The sequence below is a fragment of the Triturus cristatus genome, chromosome 3_2 (genome assembly GCF_964204655.1).
Source record: "Triturus cristatus chromosome 3_2, aTriCri1.1, whole genome shotgun sequence".
In the NCBI taxonomy this organism is placed as follows: domain Eukaryota; kingdom Metazoa; phylum Chordata; class Amphibia; order Caudata; family Salamandridae; genus Triturus; species Triturus cristatus.
Window position 1 is genome coordinate 1,055,599,313 of NC_140584.1, and position 25,549 is coordinate 1,055,624,861.

At 43.3% G+C, this 25,549-nt stretch overlaps 1 protein-coding gene across 1 annotated transcript in view; it reads right to left on the reverse strand.

Moving 5' to 3' along the window:
- CHCHD2 (coiled-coil-helix-coiled-coil-helix domain containing 2) overlaps positions 1–22,026 on the reverse strand; it is a 41,558-nt gene extending 19,532 nt beyond the window's left edge. Inside the window, exons 1-2 of the mRNA XM_085649766.1 lie at positions 21,717–22,026; positions 6,911–7,151 (exon numbers count right to left, since the gene is read on the reverse strand). Of these exons, the coding sequence (XP_085505892.1) occupies positions 6,911–7,151; positions 21,717–21,766 (291 nt within the window). The 5' untranslated portion in view covers positions 21,767–22,026. The remainder of the gene's footprint in view (positions 1–6,910; positions 7,152–21,716) is intronic.
- Between the last annotated feature and the right edge of the window lie 3,523 nt (positions 22,027–25,549).

A 25,549-nucleotide genomic window follows, 5' to 3' on the forward strand; every position in this document is an offset into this window, starting at 1 on the left:
ACATTCTGGTGATTCTGCAGTTCCTGTAAAAGGAACCTGCAATTACTGTAAACAACTAGGCCATTATGTACATGATTGTCCAGTCCTGAAACGTAATATAGCTACAGGTATTGCAAAAGAGAGACCACGATTAGTTAGACACGATCAGAATGAACAAGGAACTATGCAGCATGGACAGTCCATGCCAGTTCAGCAACAGTCCATGCCAGCCTCACAGCAACCCATACAGTTTGTGCCAGCTGCACCACCGTTGCCTGCTACTGCCACACAAACCACAACACGACAAATGTATCAGACTGCACAGTATGAATACCCTGAGTATCAGCGTTACGCATGAACCAGCCTAGAGAGGGAAGTTGACTTACCGCTTATCGAGATTCCTGTAGATCAAGAAGGACCTTATGTACATAGTGAATTATTAGGTCGGGATAGAAAATTCTTACTCGATACAGGGGCAAGTCGAACAACTATAAAACGTAGTGAAGTTCCAGGGGCACCCCTCTCAGGCTCTCAAAATGTTTCCCTTGGTTTTTCAGGAAAACCTATTGTTAATGAAGTATCACAGCCTCTACCACTTACGATAGGACCTTTGACACGAACTACAGATTTACTGCTTACTAAATCATGCCCAGAAAATCTGTTAGGAATTAAAACTCTGAAAGCACTAGGAGCCATAATATGTTGTTCTCCGGAAGGAGTAAGGTTGTTTTTACGTGATTTTAAAGGTCACTATGTGTCTAGAGACATGGATCCCCGACTACAGACTTTACCAGTACATCTATGGGCACAAGGCCCTACGGATGTTGGCTGCATGAACATTACACCCTATCGAGTCACATTGAAAGCAGGAGTGGTACTACCACGAATGCGACAATACAAGTTACCGCATGATGCTGTAGTGGCTTTGCTGAAAATCATTGATGAGCTGATTGCCCAGGGAGTAGTTGTAGAAACAGACTCCAATATATGTAATTCACCGATAATTCCGATTCTTAAACGAACTGATCCTACTGCCCCACCAGTGTACCGATTGGTTATTGATTTGCGTGAACTAAACAAGTGCATTGTACCACAATTTCCTGTGGTCCCTGATATATCATCATTATTGACAGCAATTGATTCCGAAGCAACATTCTTTACTGTAATTGATCTCAAGAATGCCTTTTTCAGCGTCCCAATAGATCCGGAAAGCCAATACTTGTTCGGATTCAGTTTAAATGGGCGCAGTTTTAAATTCTCGCGCGCTCCCCAAGGATTCACAGAAAGCCCCAGCATCTACAGCCAAGCACTGAAACGAGAACTTGACAGTATCCACATGCCAGCCAATACTGCACTACTTCAATATGTCGATGATCTGCTGATCACCGCGAGAAGCGAACCTGAATGTGAAAAGGCTTCTCTGACAGTTTTACATTTCCTAGCCGACAAGGGGCACAAGGTGTCCCCTTCTAAGCTGCAATTCTGTGTTCAGCGAGTTATTTATCTTGGTCACTCGCTGTCCAAGGAGGGAAGGCAGCTTACACCAGATCGCATCCAGTTAATTGCTAACATGTCAATACCCCAGACACAAAAGGAGGTGCGAGCTTTCATAGGCCTCACTTCATATTGTAGGCAGTGGATCCCTCAGTACGCATTTCTAGCAAAACCACTCATTCAGTTAACCACACAGGAGGCAGCCACATCGACTGTCCTCCCTTGGACTCAGGAACATACACAAGCTTTTGAAAGCCTAAAGGAAGCTTTATGTCAAGCACCTGTTTTAGCAACACCATGTTATAGCAAACATTTTACACTCTTTGTTACAGAACGCGAAGGTACTGCCTTGTCAGTACTCACTCAGGAACAAGCAGGATCACGCAAGCCATGTGCTTATTTTTCCAGTACATTAGATCCCGTAGCTCAGGCTTTGCCTGCATGCCTGAAATCAGTGGCAGCGACAGCTTTAGCAATCAGACAAAGCGACGCCATAGTATTAGGACACCCATTGACAGTACAAGTACCACATGCAGTAGAGGTTCTTGTGAACCGAACACAAACACAACACTTGACCATAGCAAGACTTACCGGTTATGAACTGACATTGTTTCAACCACACATAGAGATCCGACGGTGTAATACATTGAATCCTGCTACACTATTACCTGTAATTGGAACAGACCCACTAGCTCATGATTGTGTTGAAATCATTGAAATAAAGACGAAACCTAGACAAGACTTGACAGACGTTCCATTGTTAGATCCAGACCTGACGTTGTATGTAGACGGATCATGCATGAGAACAAGTACAGGAGATTTAGTGGCTGCGTATGCAGTCACAACAGACACTGAAGTTATTGAGACAAATTGTATAGATACTCTGTCAGCCCAAGCAGCAGAACTTATTGCTCTAACACAAGCCTGTATTCAAGCCACAAATAAGAAAGTTAATGTATACACTGACTCACGTTATGCATTCGGAGTTGTACACGACTTCGGCGTGCTGTGGCGAGAGAGAGGTTATTTAACGTCCCATGGTGCCCACATTCAGCACGGACCCCTCATTCATGCCCTGTTAGATGCAATACATCTACCCACTGCTATATCGATTATGAAATGTAAAGCACACACGAAGGTTACTGATATCATTTCTCAAGGCAATGATTTAGCTGACAGAACAGCTAAACAGACTGCTCAGAATCGCACATTAGACATGACAAAGCCAATAGTTCAGACACCAACACAGTGTATGACAATTAAGGATCCCGCACTTGACGTAATTGACATACAGACACATGCCACAGCAGAAGAAATAAAGAAGTGGACTGAACTAGGAGGGATCCAGACAGATCAAGGATGGATGACGAAGGAGAAATCTGTATGGTTTCTCCCTGATTCCATGGTTCAAGCCATTATAGCTACAGTTCACAGTCCAGCACATTTAGGAGAGAAGGCTATGCTAGACAGCATTCAGCACATTTGGTTTAACAAACATTTACGAGCAGCAGCTAAACAAAAGGTTCGTACCTGTATGATATGTTGTCAGTTTAATCCAGGAAAGAGTGTTCCCGTAGAACAGGGTGGATTTCAGCCTCCTGACCATCCTTTTGAAGTCCTCCAGATGGATTATATTCAGATGGAACGTTGTCGAGGATTCAAATATGTTCTCGTAGTTGTCTGCGCTCTCTCCCGTTGGACAGAGGCGTATCCCGTATCAGATTACACTGCCCCGACTACTGCCAAGCAGCTAGTTCGAGAATTCTTCCCACGGTACGGTTTACCACGTGTTGTATATTCAGATAACGGTCAGCCTTTCTCATCCGAATTAATGAAACATGTCTCTCTCTTGTTGGGATATCAGTGGAAATTCCACTGTGTCCGACACCCCGAGGCAGCAGGTCTCGTGGAACGACATAATCAACTTTTAAAAATCAGACTGTCTAAAATATGTCAGGAAAAGGGTGTGGACTGGATAGTAGCCTTACCAGTTGCGCTATTTTACATGAGGATGGTAGCACACTCTCGAACAGGGCTATCCCCTTATGAGGTGATCTTTGGTAGACCACCGAATATGTGGGGGACGCCTATACCCCGTAAAATAACTGATGTTGACTGTAATATGCTGACAGATTACCTGGCTTCCTTGATGTCTGCACTACAATCTTGTCGTTCACAGGTAGTCGCAGCTTTTCCCGACAACACCAAGGTGAAACCTCACGACGTAATTCCCGGCGATTATGTCCTCGTCAGGAATTTTGATCGGAAAACCCAACTGGAGCCAAGGTGGAGGCTTCCTAAGTTGGTCCTGCTGACGACCAGAACAGCTGTGAAGATCAAAGGGAGGAAAGGCTGGGTGCATTCCAGCCATATAAAAAAATTTCATGGACTTCCTCCTGACACAAACAGTATTCCCCGTGTGTCTTCCCCCATTGACTCAAAGCTACCTTTGGCTGAGGCCAGTAGCACCGAACTCTATAAACAGAAACTCAGGTCCAGATCTAAACTGTCGGACGATTTGATTGTTTAAGTCCTCTCCAAGGTGAAGCGGTTGAATCTGTCCCGACATGTATCCCTTAGGTCTGAATCATGTAGAGTCCAGAATCATAATGAAACGACATGCTTATTGTAAATTACTGCGTAGCCACTGTATTGTGACTTTATTAATTTTGTTTTTCTTGAGTTTCTTAATAGTTACTGCAAGTATATTGTTGCATATGTATTATCCTGTTTCTAAACGTGCTTTCAATATAACTGATGAACATTCTTTTAGTGACCTACCCCCACATGAGTTGTCCTATAGACTTGCGCTGCGCAATAACACCTTCATTAGTATGTTACATCATTCCCATCAGACTAGTAATGCGACCAATTGTTGGGTGTGTGGCCGACTTCCTCCCTATCAGAATAACAAAGGAGTTCTGCCTTTCTTTCCACATCCATTTACACACAATGGCTCCTGTGGAGCATGGTTTAGTTTATTAAATTCCATAGACCCAGACACAGCAGTTTATCAACAACATTGGATATGGGGAAATCTGAATCTAGTTTTATTCAAAGTCTGTCACCCTAATAAGGAGGGTCACCCCAGTAGAACAGGAACTGATTTAGAAAATGAAGTGTATAAATTAGGTAATTTTACGCCTAATCTTATGATTTTGAATGTCAAATCCGAAGTTGAACTAATTCTGCCCACTATGTCAGTATTTCCAGTTAAGGGTGAATTATGTGTGAGAAAAGTTGGTTCCATACATATGGGCCATAGTAAATGTGTTACTACAGTAGAATATAGTGATCAAGGTAAATCTTCATTTAGAGCTTCTCGCCATTCTTACTTCATATGTGGTCAGACGGCATATATGCGTCTGCCTCCAGATTGGGATGGTACCTGTTACATAGCATTCCTTTTGCCACCTGTTTTCCTAGCTCCCCCTGATTATTATCGAAATGTTCATTTAGTACACAATAGAGAGCGAAGAGATCTCCCAGTTGTCGATTATACTGAGACAGCATGGGACAAGTATGTAGATTTCAATAAAGGTATCTTTCCCTATATAGGTACAATATCAAATAGTAAGCTGATACGCAGACTCACCAAGACTCTTGAAGCTGTAGTAAACGAGACTATAGCCGCCCTAGGCAATCTGACAGAGGAACAATCAGTGATGAGAATTGTTGTTCTCCAGAATCGTCTTGTCCTTGACGTCATCCTGGCTGATAGGGGCGGAGCTTGCAGGGTCATCGGATCCAGCTGCTGCATATTCATACCAGAAAATTCGCCATCTGTATATAAAGCTATAACACGCCTTCATAAGATTGTAAGCCAGATACACGAAAATCCAGGCACTTGGACGTGGTCCGGGTGGTTTTGGAGTGTGATATCAGCCTGGGGATGGAGAGTTTTATCCTTCCTAGGTATTGGCCTTCTTATGCTTTTCAGTTGTTGTTTATGCCTGCAATGTGGACCAGCGATTTGTGGTCTGTGTGCCACATCATGCATCCCATATCACAGGTCTCGTTCAGAATGCCGGAAGGAAGAAGAAATGATGCTCCATGAGCAAATCGATGGAATAATGAAGATTGATGTCTCGTGAAGGGCAAGAAGGGGACAAGGAGGGAATGTGGAAATGTGGATTTTCCTGATCAGTTATGTCCCCTATCTTGGACCCCAACGGTTCTATATGCATGTTACAAGTACATGTATGTTCCCTCCAGTTCCAGTTTCTAAGACGCAAACATATGTGTGTCTACCGTCGATATGTTCTCTGTCAGATCCGCCATCAAAGGGCTGGATATTCGATTCATAAGTATAAAAGGCCACCGACTTTATATGGCTAAGTTACTCCATTTTTACAGTTCAGGCAAGTAGGCCCGATTCTGTCCTCAAAGCCTCTCCCTGCTCTCTGTCTCTGACAGCTTCAGCTTGAGCTCGCATCTGTATCCATGAACTTTGTCCTACTCCCTGTGCAGCTAACGGTGCCTGCCTCGGCCAGTTTTCGCCTGCCTGCCAAGAAGTTGTATTTCACCTTCGAATTATCTATTTTGCTCTCCAGCCGATGCATTCCTGTCTAGTGATTTAGGTAAACATTTCCTTTAGCTCACAAGCAAGGACTCAGCCTTTCCGTCCTCCTGCAAGTGATTCATAGCCCTGTTGCCATGGAAAGTTTTCTATCCCTCGCATCTCATATAGACACTTAGACACTTGTACACGCACACAGTCAGTATAGAATAGATTCTGTCCGAGAGTCTCTTCCTTGTGGATAACATAGTTCTTTAAACATAGGATGTTAGATATGATTTGGGATTAGGTTGACTTGACCCCCCAGACTTCTCGTCTCCACATGTAGAGTTAAATGTCAAGTCCCCTTCACCCCCTAGTTGCACGTCAATTACACGTCATGCTGCCGCGCGCGCATCTATGCCAAGTATTATCTTATAGATCCACCTATGTCTGATAATCCTAACCAATCATGTTTCTTTTATTCCTTATTACGCCTAGTTTCGATTACGTACCTGTTATGTCACTTTTCTTATCAAATGTTACGCCTTCTACATTCGTTTCATTGTAATGTACTTATTATAAAAATACATGTCTGTCAATAAAGTATTGTACTTCACTTCCTGAACCCTCGTGGTGACGGAACCTGAAGGCCGCGACTCGAGTCGGCCATTTTGAATGGAATAAAGCCCATTTAGAAAACCTCTTATACCACGGATTCTGCCTCTTGTTATTCTGAGCTATTTTGCTTTATTTTAAGATTCCGTATGAAATTCAGTCCGGTAAAGAAGATTTTATTTACCACACCATCAAAGATAACATTTGTTTAATTTAGTTGTGCAACTGGGTTCTGAGGGCAGTATAAATGGTCATGGAAAAAAAATGTATTGCCTCCATCTTTTCATTATTTTCAAATTCTACAACATTATGCCAGTTTACCTGATAGGTGACATCTTGTGCTGCTGGTTCAGAGCGACCGCCACCGAAGCCTCCGGTCATTGCATGACCTAAGGTGTGTCCCACAGCAGAACCTACTGCTACACCGGCTGCTGTTGTCGCCATCTGTGCCATGAGACCTGGCTGCCTTGGTGCAGCAGATGCAGGAGCCATTGCAGAAGGTGCAGGCGCTGCTGGTACTGGAGCACGAGCTACAGGTGGTGGTGCTGGCCGTACTGGTGCCCTGTAACACAACATTATATTAAAAAAGAACACATAAGTAACAAAAGAATGCACATTAGGGCTAATTCAAAATGGACTTATGTCACATTTACATCAATGCTGAAAATGTTACTAAAAAAATGCAATATTAATAACAAATACGAATTGATATATATTTGTAAGGCGTTTTGGTGCAGACGTCTGTAAGGAATTGTACTGTGGTAACAAGATTAATGGAAGCTAAAGAGAAAGAAGAGCCAGGATTTGAGATGTTTCCTGACAATGCTCAAATTGGACTGATATCTCAAGCCAAGGCAACAGATTCCAAAATAGGCAGGCGAAGTGGAGAAAACTCCTCCCACTCCAAAATACTTTGTTCGTTTTTGGGACAGTCACTTTAAAAAAAATCTATTTATCAGGTGTATACTGTAAGAATTTTTTCTGTAAATACTCGAGGCCTGTGCTATGGAGAGAGCTGCGCTGGGAAGCAGCTCCGGTCCAACAAGGTGGGGGTCTACTCATCGAAGAACCAGGTTTCTCGTGAAGATGGGGGTGATGTTGTCTGCCTGAGGTGGAGCGGTAGGGCGTTCCATGCTCTGGAAGGAGAAGGAGCGACCTCTGGATCTGGTCTTTCTGGTACGGGGGACCACGGTGTAGGAGAGCTGGGCCTATCGTAGGGTTCTTTGTGGTGTGTGTAAGTTGATTCGGCTTTTGAGGTACGCTGGTCCGGTGTTGTGTGCGTGGGTGAGGATCTTGAAGGCGATTCTGGCCTCGATGGGGAGCCAGTGGAGAGTGCGCAGATTTTGGGAGAAGTGGCAGTGTCGTGGTAGGTTGAGGACCAGTCTGGCGGTGGCATTCTGGATGTTTTGTAGCTTGCGGGTGAGGTTTTGGTTTATTTCGGTGTAGAGTGCATTGCCGTAGTCAGGTCTGTTGGTGACGTGGGCGTGGGTTACGATTTTTCTGTGCTCGAGGGGGATCCATTTGAAGCTCTTACGTAGGAGGTGGAGGATGTGAAAGCATGAGGATGTGACAGAGTTGATCTGGCGGTCCATTTTGAGCTCGGAGTCGAGGATGATTTCAAGGTTGCGTGCGTGGTCCGTGGGGGCGGGAGGGCTGTCGAGGGCGGGGGGCCACCAGGTGTCGTTCCAGGCGTCGGGGTATGGGCCCATGAGGAGTACTTCTGTTTTGTCGGTGTTGAGTTGTAGGGAGCTGCTCTTCATCCATTTGGCGACGACTTCCATGCCTTCTTAGAAGCTGTGTTTGGCTGCGTTGGCTTTGTTGGATAGGGAGAGGATGAGATGGGTATCGTTTGCGTATAAAAAAAATTTGAGTCCGTAGGTTCTGACGTTGGGGGCGAGAGGGGCCATGTAGACACTGAAGAGTGTTGGGCTGAGGGAGGTACTCCGCAGGTGGTTGGTGTAGGGTCCGAGAGGGAAGGGGGGGCAAGGGGAGTCTGACCCCCTGCGTTCTGAGAGAGAGGAAAGAGTAGATCCAGTCGAGGGCCTTGTCCCGGAAACCTGCATTGTGGAGTCTGCGTATTAGGGTGCGGTGGGAGACTGTTGAATGCAGCTGAGAGGTCAAGGAGGATGAGGGCTACTGTTCCTCCTTTGTCCAGTAGGGAGCAGATGTCGTCTGTTGCAGCGAGGAGGGCGATTTCTGTGCTGTGATTTTTTCTGAAGCCGGATTGTGACGGGTCGAGGATGTTGTGCTCTTCAATGAAGGTGGCGAGTTGGCTGTTGACAGCTTTCTCTAGGACTTTCGCTGGGAAAGGGAGCAGGGAGATGGGTCTGTAGTTTTTGAGGTCGGTGGGGTCCGCCGAGTGCTTTTTCAGGAGGGGGTTGATCTCAGCGTGTTTCCAGTCGTCGGGGAAGTAGGCGTTCGCCAGGGAGTGGTTGTTGGTGTGGCGAAGCATGGGTGCGATGGGTGTCGGCGGCTCTGTTGAAGATGTGGTGGGGGCAAGGGTCCGTAAGGGCCCCGCAGTGGATTGACTTAATCGCCTTCAGTGTGTCCTCAGTGATGAGGGCTGTCCAGCTGTCAATAGTTGGATTCAGCATGTCGGGGTGGCCAGCGTCGAAGTTGTTGTAGATGTTCTTGATTTTGCTGTGGAAGAAGGTGCTGAGTTTGTTGCAGAGGTCTTGTGAGGGGGAATGTCAGTCGACTCGCTGGTAGGTTGGGCCAACTCCTTGATGATGGCATGCACCATCTTAGAGGTGTTCTTTGACGCTGCATGTTTTTGGAGCGAGGTTTCAGACAGAGAATGAAGTTTCAGACAGAGAATGAAGGTGCAGTCAGAGGACAAACAGCAAATCTCACCGCACCATAGGAGGGAAAGCAAGGAGGGTCTAGGACCACCAAAGCATGTGAAAAGGCAGCAATGTGTTTTGCTTAAGCAACACATGGCAAAAACGTCTCACTGAGGGAGTAAGCAGAGCTGAAGAGAGGTAGGGGTAGGCTCTAAAACAACCAGTACTGCAGCCCTAATCCGCCAGATCACCTCTTAATGTTCATGCGCTCCCGGTCGAAGCCTTTACCCAAAGATTCCATTTTCTCTTCGTATCTTGAACCCAAGAAAGATACTTCAAAATATCAATGCTTAACCACTCTGGGGCACCCACATTCTTTACAATGCTTGACTTCATGAAGCTGTAACTGTACATCAAAACTAGCAGCAGTGTAGACTATTAAACCCTCCAGAGTACCCCATTGCTGAAATAAGATCACCAATGGCCATTGTTGAAGTGTTTAGGGATGGAGAGGGTGCTGATCAGTGGGGTGCAGCCAGTGTCATACAGGAATGTTCTGTAAAATATGTGGTATCTGGTTTGTTAAAGTGAGACATAAGGAAGAAGCATCAAGCTAATAAGGGAGGTAGGAATTCCTGTTGCTTTTGCCCTCCATACCTTGGTTAGTACACCATTTCCGATGGGGAACTTTCACATCCTCTGATCCCAAAACATTCGATCCATTCGCCAGCATTGTGAGCAGGGTCATGCAACATTCAGAACACCAAATGACTTGAGAAATACACTTATATGGACATCAATCTGGCGGAAAATACCTCAGGACTACAATTTGACCTAGGTAGCCCACATTTCCCCTCCTAATCAGTCTTCAACATCTTCTACTTGCATTGTTCAAAACGGAATCACTTGTCATTTCAGTTACATACACTCCTTCCACCTCCCATTATGAGCGTTTGCCTTATAAAATGCTGTCTTGTCTCCTATCTGAATGTTTCTACTTCTGCCTGCCTTCCTGCCTCCAGGCCTTCTGTGTATTCCTTTCACTCTAAGCCCAGCAGGGTCTTCTGCTTGCCGTCTTATTAAGTGGCCTTCGTAGATTTTGGTGCAAGACTTTTCTCAGAGTGAATCCCCATATAATTTTTCAAAAGGCATGTTACTGCCCAACACAAAAAATATATTTTAATTAGATAGGGGGTTGTGGCCGTGACAAACTGAACTCTAAACCTACAGATCAAAGCACATGTTGTTACCAGCACAATATTGACTCAAACTGAAATGTCTTGCCATGCTTACTCAATCAATCGATGCGTACATGCCAGATTTGCAAAACTGCACGTCCTATGTGGATGCTGGGGAATTGGCACTAGGTGACATCAAACTACTCCTTAATTATTAAATGACAAAGGCACATCAAAAACTGATATGGCCAAGTATCAAACAATTACGTTTACGAAAAGAGGAGACATATCACTGATAAATTCCCAAGCCATAACATTACAGTTCCCGCTCCCTCCACTGCCCCCTTTTTTCATGCTGTCTCTCGATTTACACATCTGATCCTAAAACGGTAGATTGTGTTTCAGTATGAAATACAGTTTTTCTTAGACCCGAAAGATTGCACAATTCTGTGCTAGAGGAGTGATAACAGTAAAGGACTTTTTAAAGAAATAAACACTTTAACAAAAAAACCTCATGTTGTTGTGCTATCAACAAAACTGCGAAAATTTGTGTACATAACAGATTGTTGTATAAACCCTAGCCTCTCCATACGTAAAGGAGCATGACAGAGAAACGAAGGTAACAAACATCACAAGGCATACATCCTAAGCCGTCACTTAGGTTGTTCACCACACACAAAAAGTGACTCATTGAAGAGTCCCCATCTGAATTCATATCTGCCCAGAAAGGCAAAGTGGTAGCCATCTCACTCTCCCCTGCCAGATAAGTTACCAAATATAGAGGAACTACAGAAGAATCAGTTGGACAGAACTGGGCAAGCTCAAATGTAGAATGACTGAGTGGCAGCACAAACACAACACGTGGATTTTTGGAGTCCTCTGCAACATCTGTAATTATTTAGAACAGCGTTAGTACCACAATAGGGGTAGATAGCAACAAAATAAGGTACAGAAGAATTAATAATTTAGGGTAAAATGATAGGGGTTGGTGCGTTAGCCTTAACCGCTGTATTGCAATATATTTACGAGCATGTTTGTTTTACTGGGATAGATACAATACAGGAGTGTGAGCTGGTGAACAGGACAGATATGCTAACTTGGCAGCAGTGGCGCGTTGCATCTGAAGGCTGGCGAGATTCGGCTTTGGCGCAGATTTGGTTGCTCGTGGGTCAGCAGGAAGTTATCAAGTAACTGTTTGCAATTATAGACAGGGTCATTACCACACTGCAACCCCAATGAGCTACAGGGCAACCGAGAGACAGTGGGAGAGAAGGGATAATCGTGAAGGAGGGGAAAGTGGGGAGAAGGGTTACACAGTTAACGGTTTCTTTTTTGTCTTTTATTTTGCCTGTATGTTATGACTGTTAAATGCAATAAAATCTGTTAGAAAGTGTGGAATCTAAAGATCGTATGCGTGTACCAGGGTGGAGGGCGAAGAGAGTACGTATGTCCAAATTAATGGCTGCCAAGCAGTAAAACAGACTACTTTGAGGTTGTACTGCTAATTCATGATCAAGGACTGGAATTTGAGAAGGTCTGTCACATTGCCTTCTTGACTCCAGCAGGAAAGGACTCCTCCCAGTAGCCATGGTTTCACCCTGCACTGAATATATGTGAGAGGTGTCACGTATCTTCTTTAAAGGATCACAGTTAGAAGGAAAACCCCACAAAGGGGGAAATGTCCTTAGCAATCGTGTAGCTCTTGGGAGAAAAATAACAGCAAGGTTCCAAACTCCTCCTGATGTTAGGCAAGGGACAGAGACAAGCAAAAATTCCAGAGGAAGAACTCCAGAATATTGTTGAAAAGAGCAAAACTCGTGGACAAGAATGGAAATGAAGAGTGAACAGCACAATTAAAAATGGAGAGCTAATGCCTTTTGCGGCATTCAGCACTTAGAAATGGCTCTTTGTGTACAATACTGACCTCACATTAAGAATCCACACTCTGGATTGGGACCCTCCTACATTTCATGGGCAAACCACCATCTTGGATACAGCTGGTATGTAAGGCTTGTCAGGGCCCCATTTCTAAAATGTATGGTGTTGATCAGGTGGACGACGCTGAAGCCCAGGTCTGACATCCATCTGCCACCACCCTCCACATCCGGTACTCCAACTACCTTAAAGAACTCCTCACTAGGTGGCCACAAGCATGGAAACACTAGAATGGCTGAGCACTAAGCACAGCATCTAATGAAACACTGCCCGTCAACATGGACCACGCTGGGTCTTCTACTTACAATGAATGCTCTGGTAAGTTCCTATGTGCAGTCTCTGGGCTTTACGACATCAGTTTTACTCGTCACTAATGTTTTTATGAGGACGTCATCTTTGTGGAAGCAGCACTTGGGTATTGCCTACATGTTAAGCAAATGATAGAGTGAATCTGTCGCTTAGCAGCAAAATAAAGATTCAGATACAGACTGTGGTTAAAAAGCACACATATTCTGAGCTGCCATGGTCTGGGCGAGGCGGTGAAAACATTTGGTGGAAAACAGAATAGTTGCTGGCAACGCCACTATGGTGGAAACTGCTGTAACAAATATAACTTTGGTTTCAGGGTGGTTAAGCATCCAAGAAAAAACACCTATAAATGACTGTTATATTAGATAGAAGCTGAATTTGTGAGAAGGTTGGGGCAAGAAAAGGGGATCTGTGCTTCATTGCTAGATGTAACAGGTGAAACAGTGGTGTCACCAAAGGCAGAAGTGTAGAGAAGGAAAAGAAGAGTGCTCAGAACTGAGTCCTCTATGGAGATGGAAGTTTTGCTAACTGGCAGTGGAATTGGATGGGAGTAAGATACAGAGACAGGATGGCTGGAGCAAGATTAAGCTTGGTTCATAGTGTGTGAGAGAGGTCATTTCTCTTTAAGAGTTTACAGGGCAAACTGCATGCACAGGACTAAACAGGCAGTTCAGTCCTCTGTTATTCTCTTCAAACTTTTTATAAACGCCACGTGTGTCAAAACCAGCATTTGTGTGTGCACCTAAAAGTGCAGGCAAAGGGCTGTTTGAAAGCTATTGCCAATTGTAATGAATGCACAGTTGTACAAAATGAACTCTGTTATTTTGACTTCAGAGATTGATTCCTTGTCTGGTAATTTTATTTTCTGCAAAAATAACAATTCTGGCTACAAATAGAATATTGTAACATATATAACTATAATACAAACTTTTAGCGCATATGCCATAGACCAAATGGACCGTATGTGATTGGACAATTGTAATTATCCAACTCACGAGTCTATCCAGCCCAGAGCTCAATACAGCCCAGAGCTCAATACATCCCACTTCTTGTCGCCTGCTCACCTTAGCTCATATCAAAGTCTAACCAAGATATATCTAGGAAAATTAATTTATTTTCTATGCCTCAGAGTACAAGTCTGTATATACTGTGGCTCTTTGAAAAATTATGGATGTCTGTAGCGAGCTTAATGCCAGTTTACGCCTATAGTACATTCATGTCTCTATGGTCATCATGGGAAACCGCGCACAAATGTTGAATAAAGATGGGATGAACTGCTAGTATTGTAACAATTCTTATCCAGGCAAATGCCTCGAAGCAGGGGACATTACTGCTGTGACATCCAGAACCAAACATGTATTCCCCCCTTCCTCACCACCCCAAATACCTTTTAGTAAGCGTAAACCTTCAATGAACATTTTTTGTTTTCTTCATGAGAGGATGAAGATCAGCTTACTGACTGAGGCTGAGCCGCATGTCAGAAATCCAGCCGCGATTTGTGTTTGTAGCCTGTCTCCATGTTTTGGCCAGCTTTCAGTTTTGTTTTTTGTATAGGGGTGTTTCATGAGCCTATCATTTTGTCATGCACGTTTTATTTTCTCTGTCAGCTGTGATTGTGGTGCATTATCAAACAATGTGTTAATGGAAGGTAAATGTCCTTTAAGCATTGAATTAAGCCGATAACCTTCTCGATGGTCCACCTTGGAGGACTTAAACCTGCTCTCCATTCAGCTGATCAGATGACATCTTGCACCAAGAGATTTGATCACATTCAGTCTTCCCTAGAATGGCTAATGACTGAACCTACAGGTCCACCAGCAAAACACAACACTTGTCTACTCAAGTATAATCATCTGATAGACTAATCATACAGCTCATAAAGCAGCAGGTTTCTGAAGCTACCTACACAACCACAGTGCATTCCTACTGTGATATTTTTCTGCACTTTTTTTGCAAGGAAACAGACTGTACTCTTACAGTACTGTTGGGTCTTACATCTGCTCGTGGGTGGGACATTGGGGGGCAATGTTGAGGGTGGAAAAATCTGGAATGCTGGGGGTGGAACGTACAAGTTTGAATGTAGACAGTCAGTGGCTCCTTGGCTGACCTGCCGGTTGGATCGACTGAAGATGAAGTCAAGTTTACCTTGATACACATGCTGCTCCTGTCAGACTTCCCGGCATGGGCGATGATTTGGCTTTTTCACGCGCGGTTGACCGGGACAGCGGTTACTCTTCCAGAGCATCACAGTGGTTCGGCGCCGCAATTTGATAAACTGGAGTGCGAGCCAATTGGCCTGGGAGTGTTTCCTGTGTTTATTAGACCTCTGAGACTAGGGCGTTTCTTGCCCAATCAGAGTAGGTGTCATCACAGGCCTCAGATGCTGAGGCGATTCTTCGGCACAATTGTTGTGCTTATCAGCATATGAATGTTGAGTCCCAAAGCAGTGTTCCACGTCACATTGTGCACGTTGGGAACAGTGCTACAGTTCCTGGCAGCAGTACCCGTCCAGCCTCACGTCTTTGCTATCACGACTGTGCGCGTCCCTACACAGAAATCAACGCGTCTTCCTGAGAAGTCTAGCCCCCGATTGGGGTGTCAACATAGCAGTGAGGTATCTTTGCATTTAAACCGTCTGTCTATTAACGATGATTTGCACACCCGTACAGTGGGAATCACCACACATCAATTTCTTCACTTTTCAGCAAACTACTTAGCACTCATCCTTAACGGTGATTCGCACACCTGTGGGAATCAATGTTAATTTTTTTATATTGCTTATAAGGTTTTATTAGCGTGGTATACTAGGGTGGTTCACACACACCTTTCTAAGTGGATCACTGTATTGTACAGCATTACATTGGTGATACGCTCACCATAGTGTACGAACATTAGCGTATACACATTAGTAACATGCAACAGTCAGTTATGCCACCTCTACCATTTTTTGCGGCACTGGGCTTGCCTCCTGAGGAGTGGGAACAATGTAGAGAAGGCTTTGAGGCGTATATAGAAGGCCATAGAATGTTAGGGATGAGTATGCGTCAGCTATGAAAGCATTATATTTACGTTTTAAGAAGAAAATAAATGTTATTATGGAACAAGACAAATTTTATAGACGGCAGCAGTTACCTGGGGAATATGTGGAAAGTGTTGTACGTGATCTGAGAATGTTGGCATCTATGTGTGATTTTAAAGCATTTGAAAATAAAGTGATTCGTGACCAGGTAGTAGAGAAATCTAACAGTAAGAAAGTGCAAGAAAAGTTGATGAAGGTGGACAATCTTACTTTGGACAAAGCAGTGGAAATTGCAAGTGGGAATGAATCTACAGTTAAGTTTATGGAGCAAATGACTGTAAGCTCACAAACTACATGTTGTGCAGTCTCAGAACAAGACGAAAGAAAAAGAAAAGAAAACATCCTTATTTAAAGAGAGGAGAAAACCGCATAATGTTAAAGTTGTGGGAGTAAACATTATTCAGGGAATGCTCCAATGTGTCCAGCCATAGATAAAGTGTGTAGCAAGTGTTAAAAAAGGGGGCACTTCATGAAGGTGTGTAGAGCCAAGTGGGACAAAGATGGTAAAAGGTATAAAACGGTTAATACAGTGGAAATCAGAACAGGAGAATCTGTCAGATTCAGATGAAGGACGCATTGTACCTATGGTAAATAAACAAGACAAAGCTGTGCTTAGTGGCAACGAGGTGTCAATGTATAGAAATGCTATTAAGAAACCCCATTGTAAGGTTAGGGTCAATGGATTGGACATCAATATGATGGCAGACTGGTTCCTTATTCACATTGATTGGTGTGGATGAATGGGAAATATTTTACAACGTACAATTACGGAAGTCAAAAGTTCGACCTGTAGCATATGGAGGCAAACCTATAGATGTGTGGGGGGAGTTTGATGCTAAGTGGATTTTAAAGGCAATTATGCAGAAGGGACAGTGTATGTAGCAGCAGGTGGTAAAAACTTACTGGGGTGCTTGTATCCGAGAAATGTGGGCATCATACTAGATCCCAATAGCCAAGATCAAGTGGTGCTACTTAAGGATGCAATAGGGTTGAAATTAAAAAGTAAATGTGCCTGGACAGAATCTTTTCCTGTAGTGTTTGCCAGTAAGTTGGGAAAAGTTAAAGGCTTCACCTATCAAATTCAATTAAGAACAGGCGCAAAACCTGTGCTACATAAATCTATGTTCCCCTTGCCATGAGAGGAGTTGAGTGAAGAACTTGAGAAATTGTGTAGTCAGGACAGAACCCATAGAGTTTGGATTGGCCTTCTCTTGTAGTTTTAGTTGGAAAACCCAATGGTACTTTGAGGATGTATAACCATCTAAGAGATCTTAACAAAAGATTTTGGGTTGACAGACCACCTCTGCCCAACATTACTGAAACGTTAACCATGATCAAAGGGGATAAAGTTTTTAACCACACTGGATATGTATGCATACCACCACATAGTATTACATAAATATTCACAGCATTTGACATCCTTTGTCACACCCAAGGGCGCCTTTAGATTTAAGTGCATGCCCTCTGGATTCGCTTCAGCTTTGTCCGTGTTCCAACGGGTGATTGAGGCCATGTTTAAGGGTGTCGACCGGGTGCAATGCTTATAAAATGATATATTGGTCTTTGGGGCAGATCAGGGTGAGCATGATAACACTTAAGCTGTAGTTCTAACCATATTAAAGGACAAAAGGTGATGATTTTTATGTTGTGGCATGTATTGTGAGGGATGAGGAGAAGTGTATAAAGGAAGAAGAATGGAAAAAAGCGGTGGAGCAGAATAAAGTGCTTCAGGAACTAATTTCGTGGTTGAGTGAAGGCTGCCCAAGGAATAAGGTTGATTATAACCTTAAGGTGTATAAAGAAATATTTGAAGAGTTGAGCGCCTTAGAGGGCATTTTGAGATGGGCCAATTTATTAGTGGTGCCTCAAAGTATGCCTGCGAAAATATTGATGTTGGCTCATGAGGGTCATATAGGAATGAGAGCCATGAAGAGCAGAATAAGCGATACATTTTGGTGGCCTGGATTGGACAGAGAGGTGGAACACTGGGTGAGGGACTGTGTGGCGAGTGCTCTTAGCGACACATCACAGGTGACTGTGCCCTGTCTATCGAGGCAGTGCCAGTACCGGAAAAACCCATGGATCAAGTTGGGCAGGGACATCATTGGACCTATGAACATGTTTAAAGAAAGTTATAGATACGGTATAGTCTTAGTAGACTATTATTCCCATTGGACAGAGGTTTAGTTTGTACGGTCTGTGAGCACAAGAGAAGTGGTGAAATTTCTGTGTGAATTGTTAATGCGTGAAGGGGCTCCATCAGAATTAGTTACTAACAATGGTGTCTCAAACAAATAAGGGGAAAGGGGGGGGGGGGCTTAACAATAATAAACTAGCTTAACCCCTTCCATGCTGCGCAGATTCCGCCGCTGTGCTGACGGAATCTTGCGCGGGCGTGGTCATGACGGAACGGTTCCGTCATGAGCACAGCTCAACCGTGGCTCATGACGGAACCGTTCCGTCATGAGCACCGAAGGGGTTAATATTATCGTAGGTCCAGCATACATGCCCAACAATCAGTGTAAACAAAAGGGTATGCAGTTCCTAAAATTAACGCAGTGTGTGTTAGAATCACTCCAGGTCCCAGGGTGATGTTGTGAAAACAATAAGATGGATAGGAGTAAAAAGTACTCCTTCTGGAAAAGAAGACCCTCACACACCCAACAAGCGGGTGTCTTGCTTCATCACCGGGTCTTTGCTCCTTATCGGGCCGGCGGTGCAATGCCCGATCAGGCACCCAATGGGGCCTTCCTGTCGGAGATCTTTATTTCCAAAGGCCGGTGAGTGAGGTGTGTGGGGGGGAACAGTTAGTTATGATAAATGGTGTAGGTGCAAGTGAAGTGAAAGGTAAGTGTACTAAAACAGGGGTAGGTGATCCACTTCAAACAATTTTAATAAAGTATGGTCACCACCCTGATTAAAATCAAATAATCCGCACATCTCTCACCATTAGGTATGTGAGTAATATGTGCTAAAGGGATAAAAAGGTTGACATGTTTCTTGCCTTGTATTATATTAAATGGCAATTCTTCAGGACCAATAAACAAGCATATACGGCTACCTGCACCTTTTTGGTGGTGGCCACAACCTCTAGGAGGTATCAGTGGTGGACACACGTACAGCACCCTAAAAACGTGAGGTACCGTGAATAACAAGAACACACAACCCTCTTAGGCTGCAGGTAGCCGTATATGCTTGTTTATTGGTCTTGAAGAATTGCCATTTAATATAATACAAGGAAAGAAACATGTCGACCTTTTTATCCCTTTAGCACATATTACTCACATACCTAATGGTGAGAGATGTGCGGATTATTTGATTTTAATCAGGGTGGTGACCATACTTTATTAAAATTGTTTGAAGTGGATCACCTACCCCTGTTTTAGTACACTTAGCTTTCACTTCACTTGCACCTACACCATTTATCATAACTAACTGTTCCCCCACACACCTCACTCACCGGCGTTTGGAAATAAAGATCTCCGACAGGAAGGCCCCATTGGGTGCCTGATCGGGCATTGCACCGCCGGCCCGATAAGGAGCAAAGACCCGGTGATGAAGCAAGACACCCGCTTGTTGGGTGTGTGAGGGTCTTCTTTTCCAGAAGGAGTACTTTTTACTCCTATCCATCTTATTGTTTTCACAACATCACCCTGGGACCTGGAGTGATTCTAACACACACTGCGTTAATTTTAGGAACTGCATACCCTTTTGTTTACACTAACAATGGTCTGCAATTTACATCAGAGGAATTTAATAGATTCATGAATAATTGGGGTGTGAAACATAACTACCTCCTTGTATCAACCCAGGAGTAATGGCATGGTAGAAAGGTGCAATTGTGTTATCAAGGTTAATATTCAGTTGTCTTTGGTTAATAGATTGGAATGGAAAAAAGTTTCAAGATTTGATATGGGCATTGCCCACAACGCCCAGTGCAGTCACAGGGATGTCGCCTTTTGCACTGCTCAAAGGAAAGGGAGGTGGCCAATAAACGTGTTTGTCCATGGATGGGTAGTTTGGAAATGTCTGTGGAAAGGAAGGCGTGTGTGGAATAAAAAGGGTGAATGCACAAAAGAAGATGTATGTCTGAGAAGTTTGTTGGGTGACTGGAGGCTGTAGAAGGTGATTTGGTCGGAGTTAGATTACCAGGCATCATTACCAAGGGGAATTCCAGATTTTCGGATCCCAAGAAAGTTGTGTTTGTAAAGGAGCATGTGGTCAACTTGGAGGATTGCAAATGGTGGAATAAAGAGAAGTTGGCTTTACAAAAATGTCCATTTGTCATACTTGGCATAGATAACTCAAGTATAGGTGGGGGTGTCAAGGAGGAACAATTCATTAGAAATCGTCTAGTGTGTACCAGAACGCAGAGGGAAAGGAAGACTGCTGTGTGGTTGGGGGACCATGTGAAATGAATTTCTGCCTTTCTCTGGGTTGGCGTATTAATAGTAGGTTTAATGTATCATGGTTTATGTATAAGATAATGTTCTAGTTTTATATTCATTTGGTTTGATGAATAGATACGTTTCAACTTTGCATTTATTTATTAGGTGATTGTATTTATTGTTTATGCTGTGTGGTAAAGAGGGGAAGGTGTGTTGGGTCTTACATCTGCTGTCTTACATCTGGGTGGAACATTGAGGGTGGATAAATCTGGAATGCCGGGGGTGGAATGTATAAGTTTGAATGTAGAGAGTCAGTTCTCCTTGGCTGACCTGCTGGCTGGATCGACCGAAGATGAAGTTTACACGGCTCCTGTCATTTATGAAGAGCCAGACTTCCCTGCAAGTACCAAGTAAGACAACTATTATAGAAGATACTACATACACCAACCTCCTACAAGACGCCAGCATTTAAGCCGCTCCTCATTTACTACATAAAATGATTTTGTTTAAGTGAATGCAGTGTACACACTATTTTGTAGATTCAGACGACTGACTGGGAAGCTTCCTGCCACCCTACAGAAACTAACAATCGTGTTATATAAAACACCAACAAATAAATAAAACAGTGACTACCATGAACTAGGATACGGGGGCCTGTTGATGTCAATAGGCACCCTCACCGTACCCACGTTACCTGCCAAAACAACACTGTCGTACTGGCAGTAAAGAGCCCAAAAAGGACAAACTGCACGCCCCCCCCCCCCCCCCCCCATTCAGCAGAAATTCGCTCGGAGTGTTCATAAAGTTAGAAAGTACATGAACTTTTTTCAGATCTGGGCTAGTGCAGACTAAGAAAACCCTTATGCGCATCGGACCCAAGGTATCAACGTTAAACAGCTATGTGATTTCTATAATATGGCCTAACAAGCATGGGTTTCTTGGCTGGATGTTTGTTTCAGTCCACAATTAGAGTCCAACGCCACTCATTTTGTAATCAATACTTGGGGTTTCTGAATCCTGCACAAAACTGATACTAACAGTCAACGCCGGGGGTGAAGATGTCTCGGGTCGTTCTATAACCAAAGTCCTGCACCCAACTTTTCCAGTCTTTGCTTTATCAGGGGGAAGATGTATAGAAAGGCTCGCACTTCATTTTTTAAAGGGAAAAAATAATTAAAGTTAAGAGTACTACAATCCACAACGATATTTTTAAAGAAACGTGTTGACCCCGATGATAAAAAGCCTGGTTAGAAAACCACGTGCATGTTTTCAGTCAATATATTACTCTTCAAAAGGGATCCAGTACCACGTGAAATGGAAACAAGCTCAGTGAGACTCTGTAACAGAGCCATTCACTTTAAGGTGACAGAGGAAAGGCCCGGCTAGAGGAGGCAGCTTACAGAAAGCCTGGTAGGAGTGACCCATCTCAATGGGTCCCAGGCCCAGCCTTCTTACCTGGCGGGGGGCGCCATTCTGGACGCGCGGCTCCGGCTTCCTCTCGGCATTTTCCTGTTGAATTGCAATAGGATAGACCTGAAGTTCTTATGGCACAAAAACCGCTCCCTGGCGCTTCTCTCGGTGTGCCCGGTGTGTCACGCGCGGCTCGGGTTCCTGCTGCGTCACGCTCGTCCTCCGCTGCCTCTATCTGAGGACACAGGCTGAGAGTCACAGACTGTCTGTTACGTAAAACCGGCTTCTTAGCACTAATGTTTCCAGAACATTTCATCAGCCAATCCAGGCTGTTCTCTGCGACTTCCGTTTGTCCTGAAGGTCACGCTAAGCGCGAGCGATCCCAAGCCAAGATGGACGTTAAAATAGCACTAAAACTGCATCAAGTCTAGGAGCCCTTTCCAAGATGGCTGCCAAGTATTGGCCGGACTAGATGTTTCTACTGCCTAAACTCGCTGTCTAGTGCCCTTCTATAGTTAATGCGAGAACTTTTCACGCAAGTGCACTAAATGACCTGTGCCTAATCTTCTGGTAGCTTGGCACCAAAGCAGTCAGGCTTAATGTTATGTTTGGTACTTGTTATAATACTTCATTTATGTTATGGCGCTTTAAATGCTGGATTCTACTGTGTGTTCTAGCGTTGCAATGTGATTCATCATAGCTGTGTTCCTCTACTGTCAGTTGTATGCTGGCTGCAATGGGGACACCAACGTTATCTCTGCGCTCTGAATAAAATATCTATTTTATTGAATATCAACCTTGCTGTGAGATATCTGATTACAACAGATAGCGACGATCAGCTAGCAACTAGTAAGAAGAGCATAGAGTGGACCGTACCGGTGGTGAAAGAATCCACGAATGTGTTTAGAAATCGAACTGACACAAGGAATGTATTGAAGATATGAGTGAAGCTAAACGACCAAGGAGTGAAGCGGAACGAACATTGTAACAGTAAGAACTTATTTGTGAAACGCGCAGCTGTTGTGATTTAGAGTGCTTGTCTTTTGAACTGTTTAAAGCCTGGATTTTGAAAATTGAGGAATATATCCGGAGCGGTTTATGTGATCTGTGGTCATAACCGAGGATGTAATCTCTAGAACGAAATTGGATTTTCATACTGATCTAAGGATTATATCAGTTTAACACATCGGACTTGAACGGATTTCATGTAAAGCAGTTACCTTTTTAAATAATCACAGCGGGGCGCAACCCTTGAATTCTCAGAGGAGAAGCTTTGTCATTGTTCCTGTACCGGCGTTCTCAGATTTCACGTGAGATTACGCGGCATAGATGACGAAAGCGCAAGCGTGGTGAATAATTGAAACGCAAGCGTGCTGACGTAGGAGGCGTGCAGACGCAATTGACGGCCATATTTGTTGAAGTACTCGTTACCAAGGGAACCGACTCTTCGCTAAAGAAACAGACGTCTCGTTACGCGTTCATCGCGTTATTGTCAGAAGTGAAACTGGCACCCATTGAATAACAAAGGAGTGTCAAGGAACGAGTTAAGAAACATTTTTTTAATTTCTTATGCGCGTCAGTATTGGAACAGCAAGGAATCACCAGCTGTTTTAGCAATAAACTTCAGCATTTTCCTTGAATATTTGTATCGGAACATTAAGAAAATAAGCATCAGAGAGAAGAAAATACCAGAGGTGTTACCATAACATTGACCATATATCATCATTTAATGACACATCTGTATATCATTGTCAGTTTTGAGTAACATATAGTGATACTGAAATATGGAAAACACTAATGTAATATCACCACCTTTGTTCCTACAACAACCTGGTGACCCTCCTATTGAGTGGGATGAATGGATAGAAATATTTGAGAATTACATAGAAGCACTAGATGGTAAGGACTTTAGTGCTTCAAGGAAAAAGGCCCTATTATTAAGTACGTTAGGAAAAGAAGGGCAACATGCTTTTAAATTCCTACTTGTTGGTGTTGATGCGGAAGGAAGGGCAATATCAAATGTGTATTTAGAGGCAAAAGAAAGACTAAGAAAACAATATGCTAAAGAAATAAACATAGTAATGTGTAGACATAAGTTTTATATACAACCACAGAGGCATGATGAAACTATTGATCAATTTGCAACACGTCTACGTGAATTGTCTCTAAATTGTCAATTTGGTGGCATGAGGGAAGAGATGATTAGAGATCAGTTTATTGTACAATGTTGTAACAAAAAAATGCAGGAAAGATTATGGGCTGCGAAGAATCCTACGCTTACAAATGCTATTGATATAGCTAAAGTGGTGGAACAATCTGAGTTATGTATGAAAGAGATGGAAAAGAAAGAGAATACCACAGCAGTAACATGCATAGGTAAAGATAAAGTAGCAGCGGTGAGCTCTAAGAAAAGTACTGAGATCAATTGAAAGAAGGGTGTATCTTGTAAAAAATACAGTAATAACCCTAGTTTGAATCCAGACCATAACAAGACATATGAAAAAATGTGTACTAGGTGTGGTAGCACATACCATACGGCTGATTATAAAAAATGCTATGCCATTGACAAAGAATGCAAGAAATGTGGTCGTAAAGGTCATTTTTACAAGATGTGTAAAACGTACAAACCTAAAATATCTGTACGACAAAGCGAGGTAGGAAATATAACATCGTTATGTGAGGTTGAAGGTGTGAATAAAATCGTGTGTGTAGATGATGAAAATATAACAAATCCTGTAGGAAGAAGATTGAGACCCAAGGCAATGTTTTTAATCCATGGAAAAGAAGTAGAATTAATGGTTGATTCGGGTTCGTTTTGGACAATCATTCCTCATGTATTGTTCAAACAGAATTGGCCGAATGAAAAGTTACTTCCTAAAGATATCAATCCGGGAGGGTACCAAGGGGAGAAAATAGATATCATAGGATATATGGTAGCGGACATTTCTTTCCATGATAGATGTGTAAAGGGCAAGGTTTATGTGGCTCACAGTGGACCATCAATATTAGGATGGGCACATCAGTATGATCTACACATAATTATAAATCCCAGAGCAACACACCAGGTAATGGTGGTTGATGAAATCACAACCAACATAATCATAGAAGGAATGAACAATATATTTTCCGATGAAATTGGTGAACTCAAAGGTTACGTTCATAGGATTGTATTTAAACCTGATGCAATACCTATGCAGCAAAAAGTCAGGAAAGTTCGCATTATTGTTAGACAGCAAGTCAAACCCATGCTTTGTGAAATGGTGGAACAAGGTGTAATAGAGCAAATTGAAACTTCAAGTTGCATTTCACCTGTGGTTATCACGGGCAAACCCGACGGCAGCTATAGGTTTTGTGTGGACTTGCGCACACTTAACCAAAACATTGTAGTTGATACTTACCCGTTACCAAATATAAATGAACTAATCCTATCTTTAAAAGGGGGAAAAAACGTTTCAAAACTGGACCTATGCAGTGCGTACCATCAGATAAAGTTACATGCTGAATCAAAACCACTGATGGCATTCATCACCACGGAAGGTATATTTCAGTTCACTAGGATGCCGTTTGGTTTGGCGTCCGCTGCTGGAGTAGTTCAACAAATGATGGGTTCAGTTTTGAAAGACACAAAGAACGTTGTTTATTTTCAAGAAGATGTGTTGGTATTTGATGACACAAAAGAACGCCATGATCTTGTTTTAAAAGAAGTGTTATGTAAAATGGACAATGAAGGTTTAACACTTAAAAAAGAAAAATGCAAATATGCTATTTAAGAGGTGGAATACGTTATGTTATGTTATATAATGTTATAGCGTTACAACAAACAAATGATGGACGGAATGCTGACAATGCATACATTCTCCCCCAGTCAAGAGATCTGG